The 21,353-nt window shown below is 50.5% G+C and overlaps 12 protein-coding genes across 12 annotated transcripts; 5 read left to right on the top strand and 7 right to left on the bottom strand.

Moving 5' to 3' along the window:
* Positions 1 to 607: 607 nt before the first annotated feature.
* Positions 608 to 3,123, top strand: CC77DRAFT_1001929 (putative alpha-L-rhamnosidase C; the record flags this gene model as incomplete). The annotated part of the gene is made up of 2 exons (XM_018523168.1): positions 608 to 934; positions 985 to 3,123. The coding sequence occupies exons 1-2, from the start codon at positions 659 to 661 to the stop codon at positions 3,121 to 3,123; spliced, it is 2,415 nt and encodes an 804-aa protein (XP_018379655.1). The 5' UTR covers positions 608 to 658.
* A 1,146-nt stretch (positions 3,124 to 4,269) lies between these two features.
* CC77DRAFT_949334 (HET-domain-containing protein) lies at positions 4,270 to 6,054 on the bottom strand (the record flags this gene model as incomplete). Its single annotated transcript, XM_018535248.1, has 1 exon — positions 4,270 to 6,054. One exon carries the CDS (start codon positions 6,052 to 6,054, stop codon positions 4,270 to 4,272), a length of 1,785 nt encoding a protein of 594 aa, XP_018379654.1.
* A 529-nt stretch (positions 6,055 to 6,583) lies between these two features.
* Positions 6,584 to 7,862, top strand: CC77DRAFT_577059 (hypothetical protein). The gene has a single exon (XM_018532311.1). It carries the CDS (start codon positions 6,787 to 6,789, stop codon positions 7,525 to 7,527), a length of 741 nt encoding a protein of 246 aa, XP_018379653.1. The 5' UTR covers positions 6,584 to 6,786; the 3' UTR covers positions 7,528 to 7,862.
* Positions 7,863 to 8,753, top strand: CC77DRAFT_577060 (hypothetical protein). Its single transcript, XM_018532312.1, has 2 exons — positions 7,863 to 8,067; positions 8,126 to 8,753. The coding sequence occupies exon 2, from the start codon at positions 8,255 to 8,257 to the stop codon at positions 8,669 to 8,671; it is 417 nt and encodes a 138-aa protein (XP_018379652.1). The 5' UTR covers positions 7,863 to 8,067; positions 8,126 to 8,254; the 3' UTR covers positions 8,672 to 8,753.
* Positions 8,754 to 8,866: 113 nt separating this feature from the next.
* On the bottom strand, positions 8,867 to 10,155 carry CC77DRAFT_576782 (pectate lyase-like protein). Its single transcript, XM_018532309.1, has one exon. The coding sequence runs from the start codon at positions 10,043 to 10,045 to the stop codon at positions 9,062 to 9,064; it is 984 nt and encodes a 327-aa protein (XP_018379651.1). The 5' UTR covers positions 10,046 to 10,155; the 3' UTR covers positions 8,867 to 9,061.
* A 565-nt stretch (positions 10,156 to 10,720) lies between these two features.
* Positions 10,721 to 11,523, bottom strand: CC77DRAFT_576747 (hypothetical protein). The gene has a single exon (XM_018532308.1). It carries the CDS (start codon positions 11,351 to 11,353, stop codon positions 10,901 to 10,903), a length of 453 nt encoding a protein of 150 aa, XP_018379650.1. The 5' UTR covers positions 11,354 to 11,523; the 3' UTR covers positions 10,721 to 10,900.
* A 1-nt stretch (position 11,524) lies between these two features.
* CC77DRAFT_577018 (hypothetical protein) lies at positions 11,525 to 12,867 on the top strand. Its single transcript, XM_018532310.1, has one exon. It carries the CDS (start codon positions 11,779 to 11,781, stop codon positions 12,523 to 12,525), a length of 747 nt encoding a protein of 248 aa, XP_018379649.1. The 5' UTR covers positions 11,525 to 11,778; the 3' UTR covers positions 12,526 to 12,867.
* A 78-nt stretch (positions 12,868 to 12,945) lies between these two features.
* Positions 12,946 to 14,331, bottom strand: CC77DRAFT_1014254 (ADP,ATP carrier protein-like protein; the record flags this gene model as incomplete). Its single annotated transcript, XM_018523884.1, has 5 exons — positions 12,946 to 13,509; positions 13,559 to 13,804; positions 13,859 to 13,935; positions 14,051 to 14,072; positions 14,290 to 14,331. The coding sequence occupies 5 exons, from the start codon at positions 14,329 to 14,331 to the stop codon at positions 12,946 to 12,948; spliced, it is 951 nt and encodes a 316-aa protein (XP_018379648.1).
* Positions 14,332 to 15,477: 1,146 nt separating this feature from the next.
* Positions 15,478 to 16,465, bottom strand: CC77DRAFT_1026065 (hypothetical protein). Its single transcript, XM_018526187.1, has 3 exons — positions 15,813 to 16,465; positions 15,682 to 15,759; positions 15,478 to 15,636 (listed from the first exon to the last, which is right to left on the bottom strand). Exons 1-2 carry the CDS (start codon positions 16,181 to 16,183, stop codon positions 15,756 to 15,758), a joined length of 375 nt encoding a protein of 124 aa, XP_018379647.1. The 5' UTR covers positions 16,184 to 16,465; the 3' UTR covers positions 15,478 to 15,636; positions 15,682 to 15,755.
* CC77DRAFT_949397 (hypothetical protein) lies at positions 16,389 to 17,730 on the bottom strand (the record flags this gene model as incomplete). The annotated part of the gene is made up of 4 exons (XM_018535254.1): positions 16,389 to 16,559; positions 16,607 to 17,251; positions 17,322 to 17,594; positions 17,647 to 17,730. 4 exons carry the CDS (start codon positions 17,728 to 17,730, stop codon positions 16,389 to 16,391), a joined length of 1,173 nt encoding a protein of 390 aa, XP_018379646.1.
* A 790-nt stretch (positions 17,731 to 18,520) lies between these two features.
* CC77DRAFT_1044911 (hypothetical protein) lies at positions 18,521 to 19,465 on the top strand (the record flags this gene model as incomplete). Its single annotated transcript, XM_018527375.1, has 1 exon — positions 18,521 to 19,465. One exon carries the CDS (start codon positions 18,521 to 18,523, stop codon positions 19,463 to 19,465), a length of 945 nt encoding a protein of 314 aa, XP_018379645.1.
* Positions 19,466 to 19,956: 491 nt separating this feature from the next.
* On the bottom strand, positions 19,957 to 21,239 carry CC77DRAFT_1001916 (26S proteasome-like protein regulatory subunit). The gene is made up of 3 exons (XM_018523167.1): positions 20,990 to 21,239; positions 20,659 to 20,930; positions 19,957 to 20,594 (listed from the first exon to the last, which is right to left on the bottom strand). The coding sequence occupies exons 1-3, from the start codon at positions 21,171 to 21,173 to the stop codon at positions 19,986 to 19,988; spliced, it is 1,065 nt and encodes a 354-aa protein (XP_018379644.1). The 5' UTR covers positions 21,174 to 21,239; the 3' UTR covers positions 19,957 to 19,985.
* Between the last annotated feature and the right edge of the window lie 114 nt (positions 21,240 to 21,353).

The raw sequence follows: 21,353 nt of genomic DNA, 5'->3' as shown, positions 1-21,353 counted from the left end.
CGTTCTGCAAAGGTAGAGGTAGTATAAGAATATCGAGAGTCCACAGAGAGTATCTTTTGCTGATTTCAGCAGGGCGTGCGTGGACTTCTTCTTGGGGGACGAGGAATCTAGATTTAAAAGTGCTGTATGTTAGGTACGCTAAGACCCGGGGTTTCGGCTGCCGTAGAAGTCCGTATCTCCTGTAGCTAATCTCCGCAGATCTCAACCTCACTCCTCTCTCTATCGACAGTCGCGGCTTCGTGTAGACTAATTCTACTATATCTACCTGTTTAGCTGCTCAACACCAAGGCACCTATAGTTTAGGTACAACAATATGGTATACATTAAAACACTTTGATATCGTTAGACAGGTAGGTAAACAATTAGTAGTAAGTTACTATTGCGACAAACCCAGGTTAGGCGTTACATAACAGATGCTTTAGTCTAGTAGTGCTTCGTCCACGCTGAGGCCTTAGCGTTGCGTATCTCGTATTTCGTATTTCGTTCATATGCTACTACGGGTAATATTTCAACTTAGCACGTAGATCGATCCGGCACATGCCGTTTCTTAACGTCTATATAACCTTGAAGTACTGTTTGTACGGTTATGCTACGAACCTTTCGTGACCAGCTACTCTACTTAAACTTACACAATAACACCTTTGATTCGACCCGTACGATGCGCCTCTTCGCGCTTGGCCTAGCACTTAATGTGCTAGCTGGTTTGGATCCTTCATCTGCAGAGGGATTAGCCAGCGATGCAACAACTATCATCCTTGGTTCTAACGGTACCATCACACTGAAGGGCAACTCATCTACATCTGAAGTAATCCTCGACTATGGCGCCAACGTTGAAGGCTTCCCAACATTTGAGATTATTAGTGTTAGCGGCGACACGTCGGGGCTCCAAATTACTTATAGCGAATCTCTTGCTGTGTTGCTGAGTTCTCCTACTGTAAGCGTTCCAATAGCAAATACACGTGTACAATTAGCTGATTCTTGTAGAGCGATGGCCCGCTTGGACTGGCCGCTGCCATGGATACCTATCGGATTAACAACTACAACATTACCGAGCCAACGAACAAAACGAACAGACTCATCCAGGGAGGATTTCGCTACCAAAAGTTGGCACTCTTGACCCCAGGCGATATGGTGTTAGCCAAAGTAGGCGTGAAACCATCGATATCCACAACGCCCATCGCTTCGCTTCCTGGGTCTTTTCAGTGTTCCGACGACCGAATCAATCAGATTTGGAACGTGGGCGCAAGGACAGTCCAAATGAACGAGATTCCTGCACGTTCCATTCCTGATTTCTGGGAAGTGTCTTCTGAGGGATCGTTGGTGCACAGTTTAGCGCCGCAAAGCCTGTCCGGTGTCGTTGCGTCGTCGCTCATGGACTACGAGATCGAGTTCGACGTCAAACCTATCGCTGGTGGTTTCTCATTCTCTGCTCTCGCAAGTACTCTGAACGATGGTGTCTACATTTGGTGCAACATCGCCAATGGGTCGATCAGCGCAAACTCGGGGTCTTCAGAGAGTGCTGACTTCCTCGCATTTGCTACTCTGCCATCCAACATCACGGTCGGGAACTGGTACCATGTGAAGGCTGCTATCAGCGCTGAGTTGATCTCCATCTACTTCGGCTCGACCAAGGTGTTGGAATTTTCGCAGACCTACGCTTTTTTCGGTTCCTCTGGACTAGGCGCTGCTCTTGGTCAGTCTGCAATGTTCCGCAATTTTACCTTGGCTAGCCCAGCAGTCAATTTTGAATACTCGGCACAGCTGACGGACACCTCGTTCCTTCCGGACTTTCTCATGGGCACTAATCCTCTCGCCGCCGCTGTGGACGGTTCAAAACGCGACCGTATTTCCTACGCTGGAGATCTTGATGTCGCTGTTGGCTCTACCATGGTTAGCACAGTTGGTGTTGAGTATATCATGGGGACTCTAGAGCTGTTGGGCTCCTCGCAGATGACACCTGGTTTCTTCAGTCCGACCGCAAAAATCCAGCAGGAGCCATATTCTAAGCCCCTCGAGAGCAACATCACTGGACTTATCGGCTACTCCTTCAACATGGTCACAGCAGTCGCCAATTTCTACCAGTATACAGGAAACACGAGCATTGCGAAGGAGTGGGCACCCAAAGTTGTTCGCATGCTAGACTGGGCAGATTCTCAGGTCCTTCCTAGTAACGGGCTGTTTAACATCTCTAATCCTGCTTTCAGTGGCGACTGGAACTATTATGACCCTGCACAAAGCGGCGTTGTGACGAAGTTCAACATGGTTTACGCATATGCGCTCCAGTCATCTCTCACTATGTTAGATGATGCGGGTGTCAACACAACTACATATCGGTCTCGTTTGGATGCACTCCGCGTTGCAATCAACACCCATCTCTGGAATAGCGAACCTGGAGCCTTTTATATCTCTGAAGCACTAACAGATAGCTTTGGACAAGACAGCAACGCCCTTGCCATTCTTGCAGGAGTAACGAACTCAAATCACACTTCGTCGCAAGTGTTGAGCACTTTGTCAGAACTTTCCACACCAAGTGGACCTCTAGCATTCTCCAACGGTACCGTTGCTGCCGGTTTCCGAAAACTCATCAGCCCATATGCTTCAGCTTATCATCTCAGAGCAGCATTCGCTGCAGGAGACGCAACAGTAGCCAATGAGCTGCTCCATTCTCTGTGGTACCCGATGGCTGATCCCGCTGGTGCGAACTACACTGGATGTTTCTGGGAAACCCTCGACGCAAATGGCGGACCTGGATTAGGAGCAATCACCAGCCTGTGTCACGCATGGGCGTCCGGACCCACCGGTGAACTCAGTACCTACATACTGGGTGCGACAGCTACCAAACCTGGTTTTCGTGAGTGGCAGGTTTCGCCCATGACTCTAGGATTGTCTTGGGCAGCTGGCACAATCCCTGTGCCAGATGGCGGGGTCTACGTTGCGTGGAATGCGACAGAGGGACAAATCACCCACCTAGAGATCGAGAGCCCTGCTAATACCAAGGGTGTTGTTTCTCTACCTGTCTGCGGTGACGGCTCGACCTGGAAATTGAATGGACAAGCTATTAGCACTAGTAACGGCACTTTTACCGTTAACGGTGGGCAAAATCTTGTATTTTCGCTTTCTTAAGGATAATTTTAAAGTCCTAAATGTTTTCACTAGATGGTAAAGTCGCACGTGACTATAGCACAGCGCTAGATGTCTCTGTCATTTTAATTGTAATTAGATAAAAACCACGAATTAAAAGTCTAGAAATTGAAAGCCTCATTAGAATTCCAAGTGCACTATTATGTATGAAAAGCCCTAGGACTCTTTCGAAGCGGTTTCTGCACCTTGGATGGCACTTGAGCGCATTTGATAAGTGGTGCGATGTGATGGTGAATATGATCAATGAGAATACAGAACGCGGCAAAAGCATTGTTTTTCCGTTACATGGCTACACAGCAGTCTTTCAGGTCTAATTCTTTGATCGCATAAACCCTTTCTGTTGTTCGTTCTTGGCTCCTCATGCCTGCTCTCCTCAGTTTCAGGCTTTTCCTCTATTTCTCCAATTCCAATCCTTCGTTGTCGTATACGTAGGCTTTTTTCGCGACCGTAAGCCGCAGTCGAGAGCATGCAACCTACGAGAAGCACAGCGACAAGGTAGCATAGTGCGAAATGGATGGCGTGCCAGTGCGTCATGGTCGTGAAGAAATGTGACGTCTGGATTTCTGCTGATAACGTGACTGTATTGCGGAAAGCGGCGATGGTAGTCGAATGGAAAGGCGATGGCCGCGATTTTTGGGCTTTAAGTTTTGGCTTCTCTTTGCGGGATTGTTGAGATGGACGTTGTGTGTGGTTGGAAAGCGATAAATAAGATGTCGCTGAGCTCGACCTCAATGTTTGGATGATGGATGATGCAGTATGTGCGCTTTAAGAGAGTGTGAGACAGAGCAATCATGCCCAAGCTGGTGTCTGGTGTTCAAGTCAAATTCTGCGCAGTCCAAACCGGTGTAGAATGGAGAAATGTTTGACAGGTGGTGTCATGGTGGGGTTGGGTACGCAAGGGGTTTCCTTCGACTTCACCCCGCCCTTCCCATCACCCTCGTAAGCCTGATGACTTGCGCTATTGTTTCCTCGATGGAAAGTCTGTTAAAGTGTCGCCGGAAGTAGACGGCGCGGTCTTGACCTTCTTGCTCGAGCCCCGGGCAGCCATATTGTCAGCGTGTCAAGATGCTCTTCGCCCATTCTACCCATAGTCGTAGAGCATTCTCATCTCCCTTGGAATGCGGCATTTTAGACCAGACACAGTGTGCGCATCTTCCAGTCGCCTTCTCGCTTGATACGATTGAGCCAGGCGAGAGTGTTTTCCCAGTGCGAAACTCTCTTACGAGGGCATCGAAGCACACCGATCCGGCGCCATGTCGAATCGTCGACCTTCTCTACTACCAGCAATACTGCATCCTTATATTCCCTATCATTGGGCCTTCCCAATGACTGGTTGCTTCCAAGGTATATCGCGGCCAGGCTGTCACTCGGTGGAGTCTCTGAATGATCTAACATGATATCGTCTCCCATCTTGAAACTCCAGGTCAAAGCCCGGTCGTCGTGAACACTGCTATTCTGATACGGTTCCGTGTTCCATAAGACTACCCAGCTCTTGATAGAGATCTTTGGCGCAAGTAATCTATCGTCTTCTTGGTCCCACGTCTTGATGTATTCGTCTAACTCTAAACTCCTTCCGCTCTCATTGTTAATCCAAACTTGCAAACTTTCTTCGCAGGAAAAGTCTACTAGTGAAGTTTCCCAGGTAAAATTGCATTCGTAGATTGGATCGTAATGGTTTTTGCAGCTAGCCCAGCTCCACGATGGGAAAAGAGTATCCGTGACAACACTATACTCTGTGTCAAAGGGCGGCGATATAGTCCAGATTAGACTATGTGCGAAGGTTGAAGTTGGTGTGAAAACTGTAGGGCTACATTTCTTTTCTGATGGCAAGCAGAAAGTAGGCGACGTCTGGCTGTAGAATATTGGCAAGCCAAATAATTGAGTGGCACGTATTCGATCTGTACCTTGTCCCAATTCGAAGGAATTTATGATGCCAGTGACAGCTTTGACGATGTCTTCGTGGAATGATAGGTTCCTGTGATAATATTCCTCGATCTGCCGATAGATTGTTTGTACTGTGGAACCAATATTTAGATTGGGAAATGCTATGAGATTATCGTGACTTATTCCTGCATCCATGGAAGGATCAGGGCTGGATGAAGCCGGGTGCCGTGGAGGCAGATTCTCCAAGCGATGCATGTTGTTGCATTGGAAGTACATCTGTGATCTTGTGAAGACTAACCGACGTCTTGAGAGTACCAGCTCTTGGAACGTCCATCCACGAGTATTCCAGACCGAATCTTCTATGTCCTGTTTCGGTACCTCAAGGCCGATGATCTGTTGGCCTGATGTCCCTACTGTATGACTGTACTGCTGACGTCGAGGTGTTCCATTGATACCAGGAAGGCCACTATGGGGACTGTCCCCTGCTGCAGCGATAATTGTGAGCTTCGCTCCTCTATACACGGCGCCCATATACATGATAAGGTAATGCTTTTCAGCATCGTTTTGTTGATCGATGCAATATCGATCGATCCATATATATGAATACCCTAGTTGTAACGTGACCCATATTGAATCCTCTATGGTCTTGGGCAAGCATCCCGAAAGGGTCGAAGAGATCTCATGAGCGACAGAAGTGTTACCCCAGACATAGCTCAAGCAGACATATGGAGTTCCAGGAGCAATCTCGCATAGCTTTCGTGAAGCACAATCTATCACCTTCAATGGGAAACCAGAAGAACCGTCTTGACCACAATGTCCCTCGTGCGATTGTAGGCATTCGAGTATCCAGCTCTTCGCAAGCATGATATCACGCAACTTTGCTGGCACGGACCGTAGAATACTGCTTTGAGCAAAATATACGGTCTTTGTCGAGGTTAAGATCGCGAAGCATGGAAGTTTCGTTCCCTGAGACTCCAAAGATGACCAATAGCTGCTTATACGCTTCTTTCTAGAAGATGACCCACACATGCTTATACGCTTTTTTCTAGATTTTGTGAAATCACCTGCGTCATCTTCAGACCCGCTAGAGGACCCGAAGTAAGCAATCAGACTGTCGCATAAAGCACATCCCTTTCCAACCTCATTCCAAGTGCCACGAAACAACAACTCACTACCTCCAGATCGCATGTCGTGGAGCGATGCTCCAGATTCGAAAAAAGATGAGGTGGGGATGCTTTGGCATTCCCAACAAATACCTGTGTCTCGAGGAGGCGAGTGAGGGATAGAGTCAACCATGACGAATAAGATGGGATAGAAGCGTGAGGACAATCTTAGGGATCTGTGATCTTAGAAGACTGGCGCAGTAGCTTTATGTTTTATCATCTAGGCTGCCGTACTGAGGCTGAGCAAAATGCGCTAGCACATGCTACGTAAACTTGCATATGCAGTATAGCTGCAAGGCTGTGGCCTGCAGTCCTATCAGTCGCGCGAGGCGCGGAAGGCTAGAAGGCGCCATGGGGGCCTAATGTTAGCAGGATTCAACACCTACCCGCCAATAGCGGGAACGTCTTGTCTCACTCATTAAAAGGCTTTGCATGTTTTGAATCCTACTAATGTCATCGCTCAACTTGGCGCCTTCCCTGTCTGGCCTTTCGTGCTAGTCAATACCTTGGTGCACTCCTCCACCAAAACATACAACCAGCTCGCTTTGACAGCCTACCATTAACACCTTGATTCACCCAATTCTCAACTGCACCCGTGATGGCTGATCCGGCTCCAGCCTGCTTGTCCAGCCTCCCAGTGGAGATACAGACCAGCATTTTCGCCTTCGTACGCGAGAAGACCACCCAGGCAGCCATATGTCTGACCAATCGCCAATGCCGAGACGTCATGGCGCCTATCTTCTTCGAGAACTTCAAACTTCAAAATCACAAAATCACCATGCAGACGATAGGCACACTCTTGAATCCTAAAAACGGTATCACACCTTACGTTCGCAATCTTTTCATCGTCAATGGATGCTGGCAAAAAGAAGAGTGTTGGAAAAATGGTGTCATTGTAGATCCCATGCTCCAGCTGGTGGTCGGCGCATTTCCCCAAGATCGTCTGCGCGCTTTGGTTGGTGACGATGAGATAGTGCTTGATACGACTTTGCTGGTATCCTTGCTTCAGCACCAATCACGACTAAAGCGCTTAGCTGTATATCATCGAATGCGACCTGGTGGACATGTCATCGACCTTGAGGACAAGAATTTAGTGTCATGGGCAGCGTCTCGATGCGCGGATGTCGAATCTCTTACAGTTTTCTTGCGGACTGATTATGTCGACACTTACACGCCAGCTGGGTTCTTGGTTCGAAGCGCCCCAAACATCAAGGACCTTAGAATTAAGGACCATGGGAACGAAACAACTCCGGCACTACCTCTTTTGCGTCCCTTGGGAACGTGGGGAAAAGTGGGTTACAACGCTTTTGGAGGACTGGCTGGAGAGGATGAAGATTGACGTGCTAAACTCGAGTTGTCTCAGATGAGCTTAGAACAGGTGGCGTTAGACTCAAGGTCACTTGAGTCGATTCGAAAGCACGTCGAATTGTCGAAGCTTGAGAGTGTTGAATTGCTGCGATGTCCGGAAGCTCATCTTCTCCTGACGGCACTTCAACCGGGTTGTAATCTCACCAAGCTAATCTTCGAACAGGCTAACGCCCATATCCGTACATTTATGGATAAACATCGGATCGAGGGACTTTTGAACTCGTTCAGTGGCCTTCGAGTGCATTCGCTCAGTCTTTATGATCGGATGGTTGATGTCTCCTGCATCATCCACCACGGCTCTTCTCTCCGACAACTCGGTATACACTGTTACTCAACACGCCTATCCGTAGATGGTTTGGAAGAACTTCTTCAATCGAGTCCTCATCTTGAAGGTCTCGGCGTGGACTTCTGTGAAGTACGCTTAGGTGAGGTAGAACACGCCATCTCAAACTTCAAGCTAGCACAAATACATGGAGAAGCTCACGCAGCATCTGAACTGGAGACATACTTGGTGAGCAATTCCTTGCATCATTCATGCATTAGTGCAGACACTAAGAGTTACGCTTCAGACTGTCATCTCAGCCCACCCCACACTGAAATGCGTTCGCATCTATACCCCTCCTGTTATAGAACTCTACGACGAGTGACGCCACGCGCCCGGTACCGGACACCAACTGGCCGACGAGTGCGTCGAGGTAATGCGGACTATTATGCAGCACTTCGCTACAGAGACACTGTCCTATATGAGCGCCTTGGGCTCGAAAGTAAAATTCTGGGGTATGATGCCGAATGCCATGGATGAGAATGAGAATGAGTCAAGTGTGGACGCGAACGGGCACCAATGGCCGAGGTACTACTATGTGCGCAGGCGAGTCAGTATCGATGAAATGTTAGAAGGCGAGGAGATCACAAAAGTAGTTGCCGCGCCGACGACGCAAGATGATGGTCTCATGGAGGATACCGTGTTTACGCAGGTGTTCGATACCACTTGGAGCAGTGCCTGCGGGCAGGAACGCCGGTTCTTAGGTCACACGCGGAGCAAAGAACCACCCCCTACAAGATACGATGGTGAGGAGCAAACGTCGGCTGCTAGAGGTCGTACGCAGCGAACATAACATCAGTAGTAAACGCCTATTGATATGATGAACGTGCTGGTGATAAGACGCAGGCACAACGCTGTTGACCTACACTGTATCGTATCGCAGTAGAAATGTGTTCCCAAACACTCATTTGGCTTCACTGTATGCAGCTGTATATGTAGTAAACACCTATAAGCAAATGACACCAACAAAACTGCAACGAAAAGCGTCCCTTTCATTGGTAAAATATTGTCCGCACAGCGTACATATATACAAGAAATCAGCTATCAAAATATTTACACTTGAAGCCGTTAAAACCCCCTTTTCTCCATCCTCATTTATATATCCCTGGATTTAATTTTCCAAAATCCTGAAGATCATATCTCCTTCTAGCCATACACCTATAATACACTCACTCTCCATCGCTTAGAACTTGAGGGTGACACCAGCAGTGCCAACAACAGCAGCCTTGACAGCAGCCGCCTCAAGGAGCTCAGGAACCTCGTACGGGACCTTGGACAGGGAGCCCTTGGGAGCAGTGTTCTCGCTGTCACCAAAGTCGTTGCCCTCGGCAACAGCGTTACCACCGTCGGTGCTGTAGAGCGCCTTCTTGGCCTTGACCCAGACGTTGTTCTGGACGAGGAGCTGGGCACCCTGGCGCGTGTTGATGCCATCGGAGACGTTCTCGTAGTAGTTGTTGTAGAGGTGGCCAGTTCCGAAGCGGAAGGAAGGGCCGCGAGAGTTGATGTTGAGCCAGTAGTTGTTGTTGTAGGTGACGGTCAAGTGGCCCTTGTCTTCGCTGCCGTTGCTGTCAGAGTGGCCGACTAGGGAGCACTTCCAGTGGTCGTGCATGAAGCTGTTGGAGATGGTGACATAGTCAGCGGCGTGTGTGACGTCGAGGAGACCGTCGTAGTAGTCCTTGTCGTGGTCGAGGTCGGAGGAGAGGTCGACGTGGTCAACCCAGACGTTCTGGGCTTCCTGGATGGCAATGGCATCGCCGCCGACGACCTTCTCCACGGCGAAGTTGCGGAGGATGACGTTCTTGACTGCCTTGACTGTGAGGGTGAAGTCGGTCAGGACGACGGAAGAGTCCTTTCCGATGACGGACTTGTTGCTGCCAATCTTGACGTTCTCTCCGCTTCCCTTGATGGGAGCGGTGATGAGAACGATAGCGGCATCCTCACCCTTGACAGCAGACTCCAACTCGCTGAGGGAGCTGACCTCGATGGTCTTGCCTCCCTTTCCTCCAGAGGTACCTCCGTTCTGGGTAGCGAAACCGGTAGTGGCGACATCCTCCAGGGATGCGGCGCGCTTGGTGAGACCGTCACGCTTGGGTGCGATCTGAGATGGCATAGGTGCTGCCAGAGCAGAGACGGCCATGAGGCCGAGAGACATGATTGAGAACTTCATTGTCGAAAAAAAGCTTGTTGGTGGAGTTGGAAAATGAATGTGAAGGGAAAAAGTGAAGGACTGGAGTTGTTGGTGTAGAAAAGAATGGAAGAGCTTTGCTGCCAAAAGCTTCAAGGGAAGGTTACACAAGACCTTATATACAACTCAGCGTCCGTCCCCCCGCCGCCGTGGTCAAGCCTTTGCCGGCGTCCGAAGGCATACGCGCTGGGGGCACATTGTTTCAAGCTTTTCGCACCAATCCTCTCCGCTGGGCGACCCACCACAGCGGAAGACATGGGCTGTCACTCACGATCTTGGGTGAGCACTCTTCCCTAGCCAGGTACCGTCTGGCGGGCGAACGTCGTGAACATGTCAAGAGTTCTTGGCAATCATGCGGAAGGATTCTGTTTGAAACGACTAACCAGAACGGGTTTGAAACGGCGGCGGATAACTCCACTTCTCGAGCTGTAAAATTGCAAAGGATGTCGTTCGAAACAAGTCCGTACTCGGGCATCATAACTGTGCACCCGCAGGAATGTCTTGGCTATAGGATCTGTGGAGACATGGCGGGCGCTTGCTGCTATCGTGACCGATCGACTGGTGGAGGGGGCGGCTTGAGTCGTGAATGATCAGTAAACAACATGTATGAAATGTACGGAGATGTTCCTAATGCATATATTCAATTTTGATAATATGGATCTGGTGTACCACACCATTCGATATGGCGTGGGTTGCCGGATGCGGATGCAGGGCTGACCGATGTGAAAGGCAGGCGTCTGACAACATGCGATCCTTTGAATCGTAGGAACACTGGGTCGTTTTATCGAGACGTGGGTAGTTGTGTGCACAACTTTTCCTTTCTTTTCCTCCTTGAGATTATAGAAAATCTCTGTCCTTACAGAAGCGTCTGGACTTGTTGATCGTTATCCCGATCGGCCCTTTGCTTGTTCCAGCTCCTGAACACGACGTTGCAGACAATGATGCTGCTGCCCGATGCCGTGGTAATGAATAGAGACAACTTGAAAATTCCCTGCAGCATGAAAGGAAAGGATCGAGGAAGGGACGAAACGGATGCGAAGCTTTTCTTGGATTTCTCGGCGATGTTTTGACTGCGCCGAACAACCGTTCTCTGGAGCGCGGCACAGCCACATATCGATTGAATGGGATAAAGGAGAAGTAGGAAAGAGGTATGATTAAAATCATACCAGATTGCGTGATCTCTCTCTCATATAGATGAAGCCCAGGAGAGCCAAGTGTCAGCATATACAGCTTGTTGTCAGGTTGTACACATGCCAAAATCATAGTGTAAGACAAGCGCAAAGAACCCATAGCTCGACCGGCCAGATCGGTCCCAAGTGTATCACATTGAAGAAGACGGTGTTAAGTGATATTGAAAGCCTGGCTGCAGACGTCTAAAGAAGGTTTCATGGTTGGAAGAACCTAATAAGGTTTCACGTGCCAGAGTGACATCATCGCCCAAAGCAGTAACCACCTCCAACAGCTGAACCAAAGAGCACGCCAGAGAGAGGATAGCAGAACATAGCACAAGGCAGCAACAAACAACTCCCACAACGTGTTCACAAGTCTAAACTAGCTACTCAACAAACTCCCCCACAAGTCATCGTCTCGTCGCCACGAATTACTACACCGTCATACTCACTCATTCTAACACACAGCGTACGTTTCTACTTGAGAGAGCAAAAGCCGACACCAACTCTCTCTCTACCAGCAAATCTACAAAAGCGAGCCCAAACATGCCCCCAATCCCCATCCACAAAAACGCCCCAATCGCACCTACCTCCTCAACGACCGCCGCCAAAGCAGACGGTATAACCCCTTCGACAGCCTCAAACGACAACACCTCTCACAACCCGCCACCCACACGCACAACACCCGCCTACGCCCCAGCAACAACAACACAACATGTCTCCTCTCAGCCACCTGCTCCTCAGCCCGGCGCCCGCCCCGCCGCACCAACAGGCACAGGAATGAGCGAGAACTACCGCAACGGCAGCACACCAGCAGCGCCCCAACCAGGTGCGACTGCCATGCCGACAGCAACAGTCATCACAACGGAGACGCGACAAGCTCCACCACCACTACCACAATTCAGTCATCCCCCTCCTTCAGATTCCATGCTAGCCGGCCGCTCAACTACAACCTCGACCACTCCTTGGGCGTCGGCGGCGGCCAGTAAACCGGGCCCTACGGTCCTCAACTACGGTCCGGCGGCGAGCCCGTTCCAGACAGCTGATACAGCGCAGGCACAACCTACAAGGACGAGCTTGGAACATCCACCGGGTTATGTTCAGGCGCCGGATAATGCGCCGTACACGGCTGGAGGAGGCATTGGTGGTCCGAGTGGAGCCGGAGGGGATGGCGAGGGTGAGGGTGTTGGGGCGCAGGCGTGGAGTATGTTGAATAAAGCGGGTGAGGCGCTGAAGAAGGGCGAGGAGAGTGTGTGGAGGGCGGTCAAGGGGAAGAATGGTGGGGGATTCTGAGCGTGTGCTTGGGTAGATGGGGGGCGGCACAAGCAGGGGCAGCAGATGGAGCAGTGCGGCACTGCTCCTATATCACAACTCGTATTGAATGTCACTCGATAGTGGAGATAGGTTTTGCGTACAAAGAAACCCATGACTTTCTATAGACCACTATTTTCCCCATTGCACCAAGCGATGAAAAGAGGAAGTACAGGCAAGAGACAAAAGCATTGCAAGCCGGATATGACGTGTGAATGTATAAAGTACAAGAGTGTTTTACCACCCCGGGATCGTGCTTTTCGTTACCAAGAACAACCTTCCGCCCGCAGGGCTTCTTGTCGTTCTCATACACGTACACCCCATCCCCATCTCTCACGTCGCGATTAGCTGCTTCCACCACATAAACGCAGGTTGGGGGTATCGAAGAGGGAAGAAAGGCGCTTAACCAGATCCACCCTTGAACTTCTTGCCGAAGAGGATGAGCTGGGCCTGGTCGTAGATGGACAGGACACCGGCACCGGCAACACCACGGAGAATGTTGGCACCAGCACCCTTGAAGAGAGACTTGACACCCTCAGCGGCGACAATCTGGCGGGCGGCATCCATGGTACCCTTGTACTTGACGGCCTCACCGGAGGTCATCATCATGCGGCGACGGATGGTGTCAAGGGGGTAAGAGGCGATACCGGCACCAGTGGTGACGGCCCAACCAAGAGCGAAAGAGGCCAAGAAGTTACCCTCGAGGGAACCGGTGAGGAGGACAGGCTTGATCGAGTCGTACATACCGAAGTACAGACCACGGTAGACAACGATACCAGCAACGGAGGGCATGAAACCACGGTAGAGACCACCGATACCGTCGGAAGCCAGGGTCTTCTTGTAGACGTCTACGAGACCGTTGAACTGGCGCTCACCACCCTTCTTGGCGGACTTGGCGTCGTTGGCAAGACGGGTACGGGCGTAGTCGAGGGAGTAGACGAAGAGGAGGGAAGTGGCACCGGCAGCCTGTTGTTGTTAGATTGTGTGCTGACAAGCATTGAACGAGTATACTTACACCACCGGAGGCCAAGTTACCGGCCATCCACTTGGCGTAACCGTCACGCTCCTTCTTGTAGGCGAACATGGACTTGTAGGTGTCGCGGAAAGCGAAGTTGAGCGCCTGGGTGGGGAAGTAACGGATGACGTTGGCGGTGTTACCACGCCAGAGGGAGAGGACACCCTCGTTCTTAGCGGTACGGCTGAAGCACTCGCCAATGCCGTCGTACTTGCGGTCGAGACGACCGGACTTAAGCATCTCATCCTGCGGGGTGGATTAGAGATTGTTGATGTGCGGGGTCCCGTTGGAAGAACCTACCTGGTTCTGGATGAGGAGCTTAACACGCTCGATGGGAGCGGCGGCGGTCTTCGAGACGGCGGCGGAAACACCACCCACTGATAAGCTGTTAGTATCTGTCACGGACGCAGAAAATTGTCGATGGTGCTCGCATCATGCCCGAATGCCAATGGCACTCATGCTGATGGAGTTGTCGATGGTGATGGAACGTACTCAGGAAGTCGACCACGAAGCCCTGATTTGATCGTTAGCCCAAGTTCCAAGTAATTGACGCACTCCAACCACACAGCCCAGCCAACGCGCGCAGAGCCAGCAAAGTTGAGTCCATCTCATGACATTGCCAATCCGCTGGAGAAAACCCCATTGATGCAATTGAGATAGATCTGCAACTATTGCTGGCTCCACGGTTGTCGAACTGAACAGCTGGCCGAGTCCGAGGGCGGGTTACGTACGGGCATCCCCATGATGCTCTTGTCTTGCTGCTTTCCCGACATCTTGAAGACGTGTAGAGGGGAGATTGGTTGAAAAAGGTGAGGTTGCAGATGCTGGTGCTGCGTTGAGGGAGGAAAGGTGTATTTGTAGCGAAGCTGCGACAAATTCTGCCAGCTGCGCTAAGTCGCACTAGACCCATCACGTGCTAGTTCCCTTGCCCGCTATCCCGAGCGCTCCCTCATCAACACCTCGGAAACGCGGAGTGTGGGAGAAAGTGAATACGATAAGGTCGTCATGATGAGTTTTGTGATTCACTTGATTCTGAACATGTTCTGATCGCTGCCGGTAGAACTGCCTGACAATAACAACAATGTATCTACCTCTCTCATGTTTCCCAACGCACACCCACAAGCGTTGCCGTAGCAGCCACAAAATGAATAGTCTTTGACGGAACCGCGTCTACTGGCAGCCCGCAGCCGTCAATTCAACATGGAAAATCCACTGTGGGGATGTACAAGTGTTCACATGCCTCTTCCAGCCCAAGTCTCCCACGCCTCTCCTTTCTGCGAGCCACCATTGTCAGGGTCCGCCATTTTTAGGTCGGGTAATCTCGGGGACGGAACCTGGCTCGGGCCAACAACTAGCGGCGAGGGCTTCAACGAGCGTGGGGCCCGGACTCCAGAGCGGCGAATTTTCCATCGCCCTGCCCGCTATTGGAAGACGTGCCGTAGTTCGCGAAGCCTCGATGGCTTCTAGGGCTGTCGAGAGCTGGATGCGTGACGTTGGTGTTGCAGTCTTGTTCGGACCGCTTCGTGAAGCTGTGTAACATCGCACGTCGCGTGTCGGTTGTCGCTGTTTGACACACTTCCAGTACCCCTCCGATAACAACCGTCAGGCTGACCGCCACTACAAGTTACCCGATCATGTCGGGTTGGCTCATTGTCGTTTCGCCAGCGAACGGATACCAAGTCAAGACTTCAATCACAGTCGTCAACGCGGGGATATCTCATCTTCTCACCGCAGCCAGATTGCGTCATGTCTGGTGGTCATGGTCCAGCGAAACCGGTGAGCTCAATATGAGGCCAAATGCATCTTATGATTTTTCGGTCGACAATTTCACCCACCGGGTATCAACGTATACTGAAAAAGAAAGTCACATACCGATCCTGTGAGATGGTGGGTTGCTAAAATTCATTCACCAGCCATGTCCCACATTAGCATCGTTTGCATCTCGTTTCTGATTTACAATAACCATATATAACTTCACTTCTTTCACCTAATCTCCCTTTACACTTCGATCATACTGGCGAAGGGGGGTGATGCGGAGGCGCTGGAGGCGGACTTTATGGCATACTATAATACTCCAAGGAAGTCTTCGGCCGCCACAAAAGTGAATACTAACCGTCAATCAGAAGCCAATATCGATTTGCTGGACAAAGGACTTATCCAAGTCTAGATTGTGCGACAGACTGTTGTTGCTGAACTATCAGGTCAAACTCTCCTACTGAACGGTTATAGTTTAAACATTGCTAAGAGCATACAGTAAAAGGTTGGGCCGGACATAAGAAGAGAAAGAGGTACAATATCATTAAACAAAAGCGTGAAGCCACCAACGAGAGTGGTGCAAAAGTATACCACATCCAGCACCTTCAAAAGACTCTTCAAATCTTCGCCGGTCGCCGCTTTGGAAAATCTCGACGCATTGAAAAATCTCAATGCGTTCCCTTGCGAATGGCTGATATCTTCGAGCAGCATGGAAACCATGATGAACATCCAGATGACTAGGGTGATATAAACGGGAAGGTATGTAATCCAAAGGGTGTAGGTAGGAATCAAGAGCTGGACCAACTTCATGTTGGCCGAACCGCTAAGCACTAGAACTTCCATTGTGAGGCCGACAGCGAAGTAAACCATGACGACGACCAACGAGTCGGCCCATCTGGAATTATGGTAGAAGTCACAATCAGGGTGATCGCGTGCCTGAGGCGGCGCACTCGTCGATGCGTTACCATGACCGGATTGAGAATTGGCGGTGTTGGACTGCACAAGCGCTATCGGAAGCGTACCGCTGGGTTGTTTGGCTAGAATTATCAAAATGGTGTCTTCTCCTCGTCAAGGGTTAGGACGTACCTTCGAAGAAAGATTCAAAGATGGTTAGCAAAGGAGCTCCAACAAGGACGATAGAGATGACCTGACCGAAAGACCAATCACTAGAACCACGATCGTCTATTTGGAGTGTTTGTGTTAATCTGATGAGACCCCAAGTAAAGCTTCCTACCATCCAAAGGATCTGTTTCCTAAATCAGCATCGATCATATCAAGTCAGATGCTTCATACCTCCATGAACATGGAATTCCAAAGGTCCAGCAACGCCCGACCCGTGAAAAACAGGGCCAGGATTGGGCGATAAAACAGAAAGCGATTCAATGTCAAGCCCGAAGTTTCCATGCCCGACTTTGTGTATATTCGACGAAGGACATAACGGGCCTTTTCACTGCAGAACTCCCTTGCACGGCCAACGATGGTTACCGACAGTGATTCGTGCATCCTGATGACTCGGTAGATGAAGCCTAGAGCCAATAGAATGACAGAGATCACCATCGTCGCAAAGGTCAACTGGTCATCGTTTCCATCGGGTCGTAAGTAGCAGATCGCATAGTCGCTAGGCGCAGGAGTTGGATAACCATCACCACTGTAGTAGAAATCCGTCCAGTTGTAAGCACCCGTGGGTATCATAGCGACGAGCAACATTACCAGCATCAGAAACATTGCTACCAGCCTCCATGCCCGTTCCGCAGGCCGATTATACAGATAGTTACGCAGGAAAGTCAGACAAGAAAGGTGAGTTATGCTCGAGAACCAAGCCAGAAAGACGATGATTTGCCAATGGAAAGCCGAAAGGCCGCAATGCAACTGGACATAACCGCTGATGAGAATGGATGTACCCGTGAGGATCTGGAGGTCGCTCATAGACTGGACACACTATGTCTCCTTAGCGCAAGTATGAAGTGGGGTGAGATACTCGACCAACCTTGATGAACACTGCTTCCACACGAGGGTACTCCTTCGCTTCCGGTAGATTTAGCCTTGGTCTTAGCCTTGCTAGGGTCTTAGAAAGAAGGCTAAGATATGCAACGTCAATTGGATTTGGTCGTGGATTCGTTCGTGAATTCGGTTGTGGAATGAGGTGAAAATTATGAGATGTAGTCGCGCCTGGAACGATCTTCTTTTCAAATGGGTTCTTTGTTGGGTCATATGCAATGTGATAATGGCACACTAAAATCAACACGACTATCCCAGCAGTAGCGGTATATCCAACCAAGACCTAAATATCGTTAGCATGATCGTTCTGAGCTTTTGCTCTTGCATATACTAACACCAGTTCCAGAGATATCAGGGTAAGGAGTTAGCTGACCGGGGGGCTGTGAACAGTCAACGTGACAACTATTGTTGTCCGCCATGCTTGTCGAAACTTCATGTCTGAATGTGGGGACAAGACCAAGACTCATATACTTCGAAGCATCGCAAAGCAAAGCGGGGATGTGCAAGGCTGAGAATCGCTTTGAGTCATGGTTATCATTGTATCTTCAGCCGCGCTTGAGGAGCTAGTATACCCATTGGTTCCAACTCTTTGAGGCGCTGGCCAGGCGCTGGCGAATGATTCTCAGCAAGTAAAAAGACCACAAGCTTGCTGCATGGCGTTCCGCATCCACGGCACAAGTAAGGATCTCGAGCATGCCGTGGTGCAGTGGTATGGCTCGGCCTGGTGAAGCGCACAAGGGCTTGTGTTTTGGCTGAAAAAAGTTCTAGAGGCGCAAGAAGCTGAATGAAGCGCATGAACGGCGTAGACTTAGGAACTTCGAGGATTGGTTCATCGATACCAGCCCTCAATTCTTGCTCTGCACGCAACAGAGCGGCGGCCAGCATTAGTTACGCTTGAGGTAATGCCACCTCCACGAGATGGGAGAGGAACGCACATCCCGCACAAAACCTCTACTACCTAGAGACAGGCAGCCGTGGCGTCACGAGACTCACACTCAGTGTTACACTGCGCTCGCTAAAAACATTGGGAAAAACAAGCACTGAGCCCTTATACTCGACAAACTCAGGAAGGACGTGTTGGATCACGTTGTCTTGTCCATTTCACGTGTCTTCGTGCCCAAGCGTCGCGCCTTCCCGCGCTCTCGTCGCGACTGCCCCACATACGTCATTCACCACGAAACACCATCAACATACAGCCATGTACACACAATGGCTACGCCATCATCAGTCCTACCCACAAGCCGTACTTTCATAACCCAACTCTTCGACTCGCTATCAACATCAAGTGACCAAGCTGCCGCTGCTACCAACAATAATGCCAAAACCAACACCAACCCGCTGAACAACTTATCCGACGCGACGAGGAAACAGTTGCTGAGCTTCCAAGTAGTTTTCCCGACTGAATTCATACCAGCGTTGGATTTGTTAGATCGGCGTCTTGTAACGCGTTTCCATATCCGCAATGAGGAGCAAATGGCCGAGCTGAAGACGGGCGTTGATGCGGGAGACCAACAGCAAGATGTGCAGATGATGCAAGACACAACAGCAGAGTCGGAAGCACCACCACAAAAACAGCAGCAGCAGCAGCAGCAGCAGCAGCAAGAAGATAACCATGCACGCACAACCCCAGCCACCACCAGGGAAGCAAACCCGACGGACAAAGACAAGATAAATGACTTGAACAATAACACGATATACTACGTCCGCTCCGCGCAACAACAACGCTCCTCACGCTTCGCCACATCCTACGACACAACAACATACTACCAAGTCCGCCTCCGCGCCTGGAACTGCTCTTGTCCCGCATTTGCCTTTTCCGCTTTCCCTGCTACTACTGTCACGACGAGGCATGTTGGGAATGAAGAAGAAGCAGCAGAAGTAGCAGTCCACACCTCATTACACCACAGCAATTCAATAACAAACCAGGAGGTAAATAATAAAAAGGATAGCAACAACAACAATGCCGATAACAAGTGGGTATTCGGAGGTATTAGTCTCATCGGGAAAGAAACGACGCAACCGCCGCCCGTGTGTAAACACCTCCTTGCATGCGTGTTTGTGGAAAGATGCAAGGGGTTATTTGGGGGGTTTGTAGAGGACAGGGAGGTTGGTGTTGAGGAGGCGGCGGGATGGGCTGCTGGGTGGGGTGATTGATTGATTGATTGATTGATTGATCGGTATTCTGGCTTGAAAACAGTATAATCCATGCTCTGTAGCTACCATATGACGGACGGTCACACACACACACACACACACACACACACAGAGACTGTTGATACTCTCGGTATTTGCATTACAGCACAAAGGCAAAAAGAAGACGGGACATGCCGTTCATAATTCGATACGCCGAAAAGCTAGGTTGCATCAACAGCTTAGAATAAACGGCAAGAGAAAGAAGAAGAAAATAATATGAAAAAGGATCGAGCTCATATCATGCTTCTTGAGTCATATCATTTCCATCATGCTATTATGTCGTAACATAACACGGGACCCAGGTCAAGCAGAACAAGCCTGCTTCAAACCATGGGTATTCTAACGTGGAGCGGCTCCAAGAGTCTGGGGGTTCTGTATATAATACACATACCTATGCGCCAAACGGCATCATGGGGCAAACTATCCTCGGCTCTCCAGCTCTCCCGCGTCATCATCATCATCATCATCCACCTACCTCGCTTTATTTCTTCGGCTCATCCTTCTTCTCTTTACTCTTGTCCCCCTCCTTGACTTCACCATTTGTCGTCTTGTCACCGCCCTCCTTTTTGTCACCCTCTTTGCCCTCGTCCTTGGCCTTCTCCTTGTCCTCTGCCTGCTGCTTGTTCTGTATCTTATTCTCAATCAAATCGTGGAACGCAGTAATCGCCCTAATCAGACTAGACAGGTAAATTGTCATGAGCTGGTCATTTGTCTTGACACTCATCGCGCGCGCAAGTTCGCCGTTGTCACCGCCATCTGCACCGTTTGTTGCTGCCGTGCCACCAATGGGCGTCGGCTTGGGTGTAGAGAGGTTGGGAAGTAAGTTGAAGACGTCTTGGAGGTTGCCGAGGATGGCGTGGTTGACGGGGAGGTCTTCGTCGAGGACTTTTTGGAGGTATTGGCCAATGTCTCGTAACCGTAGGTGGAGGCCTTGGAGGGACTGGAGTTGTGAGGTTATGCGTGTGGAGAGGGTGCCGACAGCGACGTCGCGAATATCGCGGAGGAGATGTTCGACTCCAATCTCCTCGGCCTCTTCGGCTTCGATTATTGAGGGCGTGTGGACAAAGGTCTTGGAGGTGGTTGTGCCGTCCTGGGTAACCGTGTTAGCATCCACCCTGAGAAGCAACATGGTAGATGTTGCAATGTTGACTTACATCCTTGATCTCCTCCACCGCAAAGTATGCATCCGTCGGTACACCAACCTCCTTTGGCTGTACGTCGATGATGACGAGTAGCGGATTCGGCGTGTACCGCTTGAACAGCTCGTTGACCTCTAGATCCGATGCCCGCAGCTTAGGCCCTGTGTGATACCAGCCGATGAGCTTCTCCCGCGCGTTGACCTTCTTGAACATGTCGTTCATCGACTCGACATAGTTGTGATCCAGAAACCATACCGACGGGTCCTTTTCATCTTCCTCGAATGGTACTGTGCGTGTGTCAGTCAGGCGGCAAACTGGACAATGGCGGGGCGGAGGGACTACATACCCGCAAAGCTGTTGGATACTCGCACGTTCTTGCCGTCGTTCTGTCCGAGAAGAACACCGACTACTCTCCTCTTTGTTCCTTTTGCTTGGCGGCCGTAGTGGTCTGCTGCGGAGAGGAGGACGAGCGGCGCGACGGAGACGTTGCGGGTCACGAGCGACAGCGTCTCGGCTGTTGTGGCGGGCATCTTGGTGATGTGAACTCGGTATCGCCGGGAAAGAGGTGTTGAGAGGGTGACGGCGACGTTGGTCGAGTTCGTTGGGGAAGGGCCGTGGTCGTGGTTGTTGATGCGGCTCTGCGGTGTCCAAAAGCTTCGGAACTGCTATGGTGATAGTGGGTCAGAGCTCCGCGCTAGTCATTCAGCAGT

Source organism: Alternaria alternata (assembly GCF_001642055.1).
Source record: "Alternaria alternata strain SRC1lrK2f unplaced genomic scaffold CC77scaffold_34, whole genome shotgun sequence".
NCBI classification, from domain to species: domain Eukaryota; kingdom Fungi; phylum Ascomycota; class Dothideomycetes; order Pleosporales; family Pleosporaceae; genus Alternaria; species Alternaria alternata.
The sequence above is the reverse complement of the archived record's forward strand: the minus strand, read 5'-3'. Positions and strand labels throughout refer to the sequence as shown.

Bases quoted from the DNA above. Each gene is read 5' to 3' on its own strand.
- CC77DRAFT_577059 (XM_018532311.1), top strand. From the start codon at position 6,787: ATGGCTGATCCGGCTCCAGCCTGCTTGTCCAGCCTCCCAGTGGAGATA.
- CC77DRAFT_577060 (XM_018532312.1), top strand. From the start codon at position 8,255: ATGCGGACTATTATGCAGCACTTCGCTACAGAGACACTGTCCTATATG.
- CC77DRAFT_576782 (XM_018532309.1), bottom strand. From the start codon at position 10,045: ATGAAGTTCTCAATCATGTCTCTCGGCCTCATGGCCGTCTCTGCTCTG.
- CC77DRAFT_576747 (XM_018532308.1), bottom strand. From the start codon at position 11,353: ATGGGTTCTTTGCGCTTGTCTTACACTATGATTTTGGCATGTGTACAA.
- CC77DRAFT_577018 (XM_018532310.1), top strand. From the start codon at position 11,779: ATGCCCCCAATCCCCATCCACAAAAACGCCCCAATCGCACCTACCTCC.
- CC77DRAFT_1026065 (XM_018526187.1), bottom strand. From the start codon at position 16,183: ATGGTTTACTTCGCTGTCGGCCTCACAATGGAAGTTCTAGTGCTTAGC.
- CC77DRAFT_1001916 (XM_018523167.1), bottom strand. From the start codon at position 21,173: ATGCCCGCCACAACAGCCGAGACGCTGTCGCTCGTGACCCGCAACGTC. The intron at 20,931-20,989 runs GTATGTAGTCCC...ACACACGCACAG, and splicing joins AGTATCCAACAGCTTTGCGG to TACCATTCGAGGAAGATGAA. The intron at 20,595-20,658 runs GTAAGTCAACAT...ACGGTTACCCAG, and splicing joins CGGTGGAGGAGATCAAGGAT to GACGGCACAACCACCTCCAA.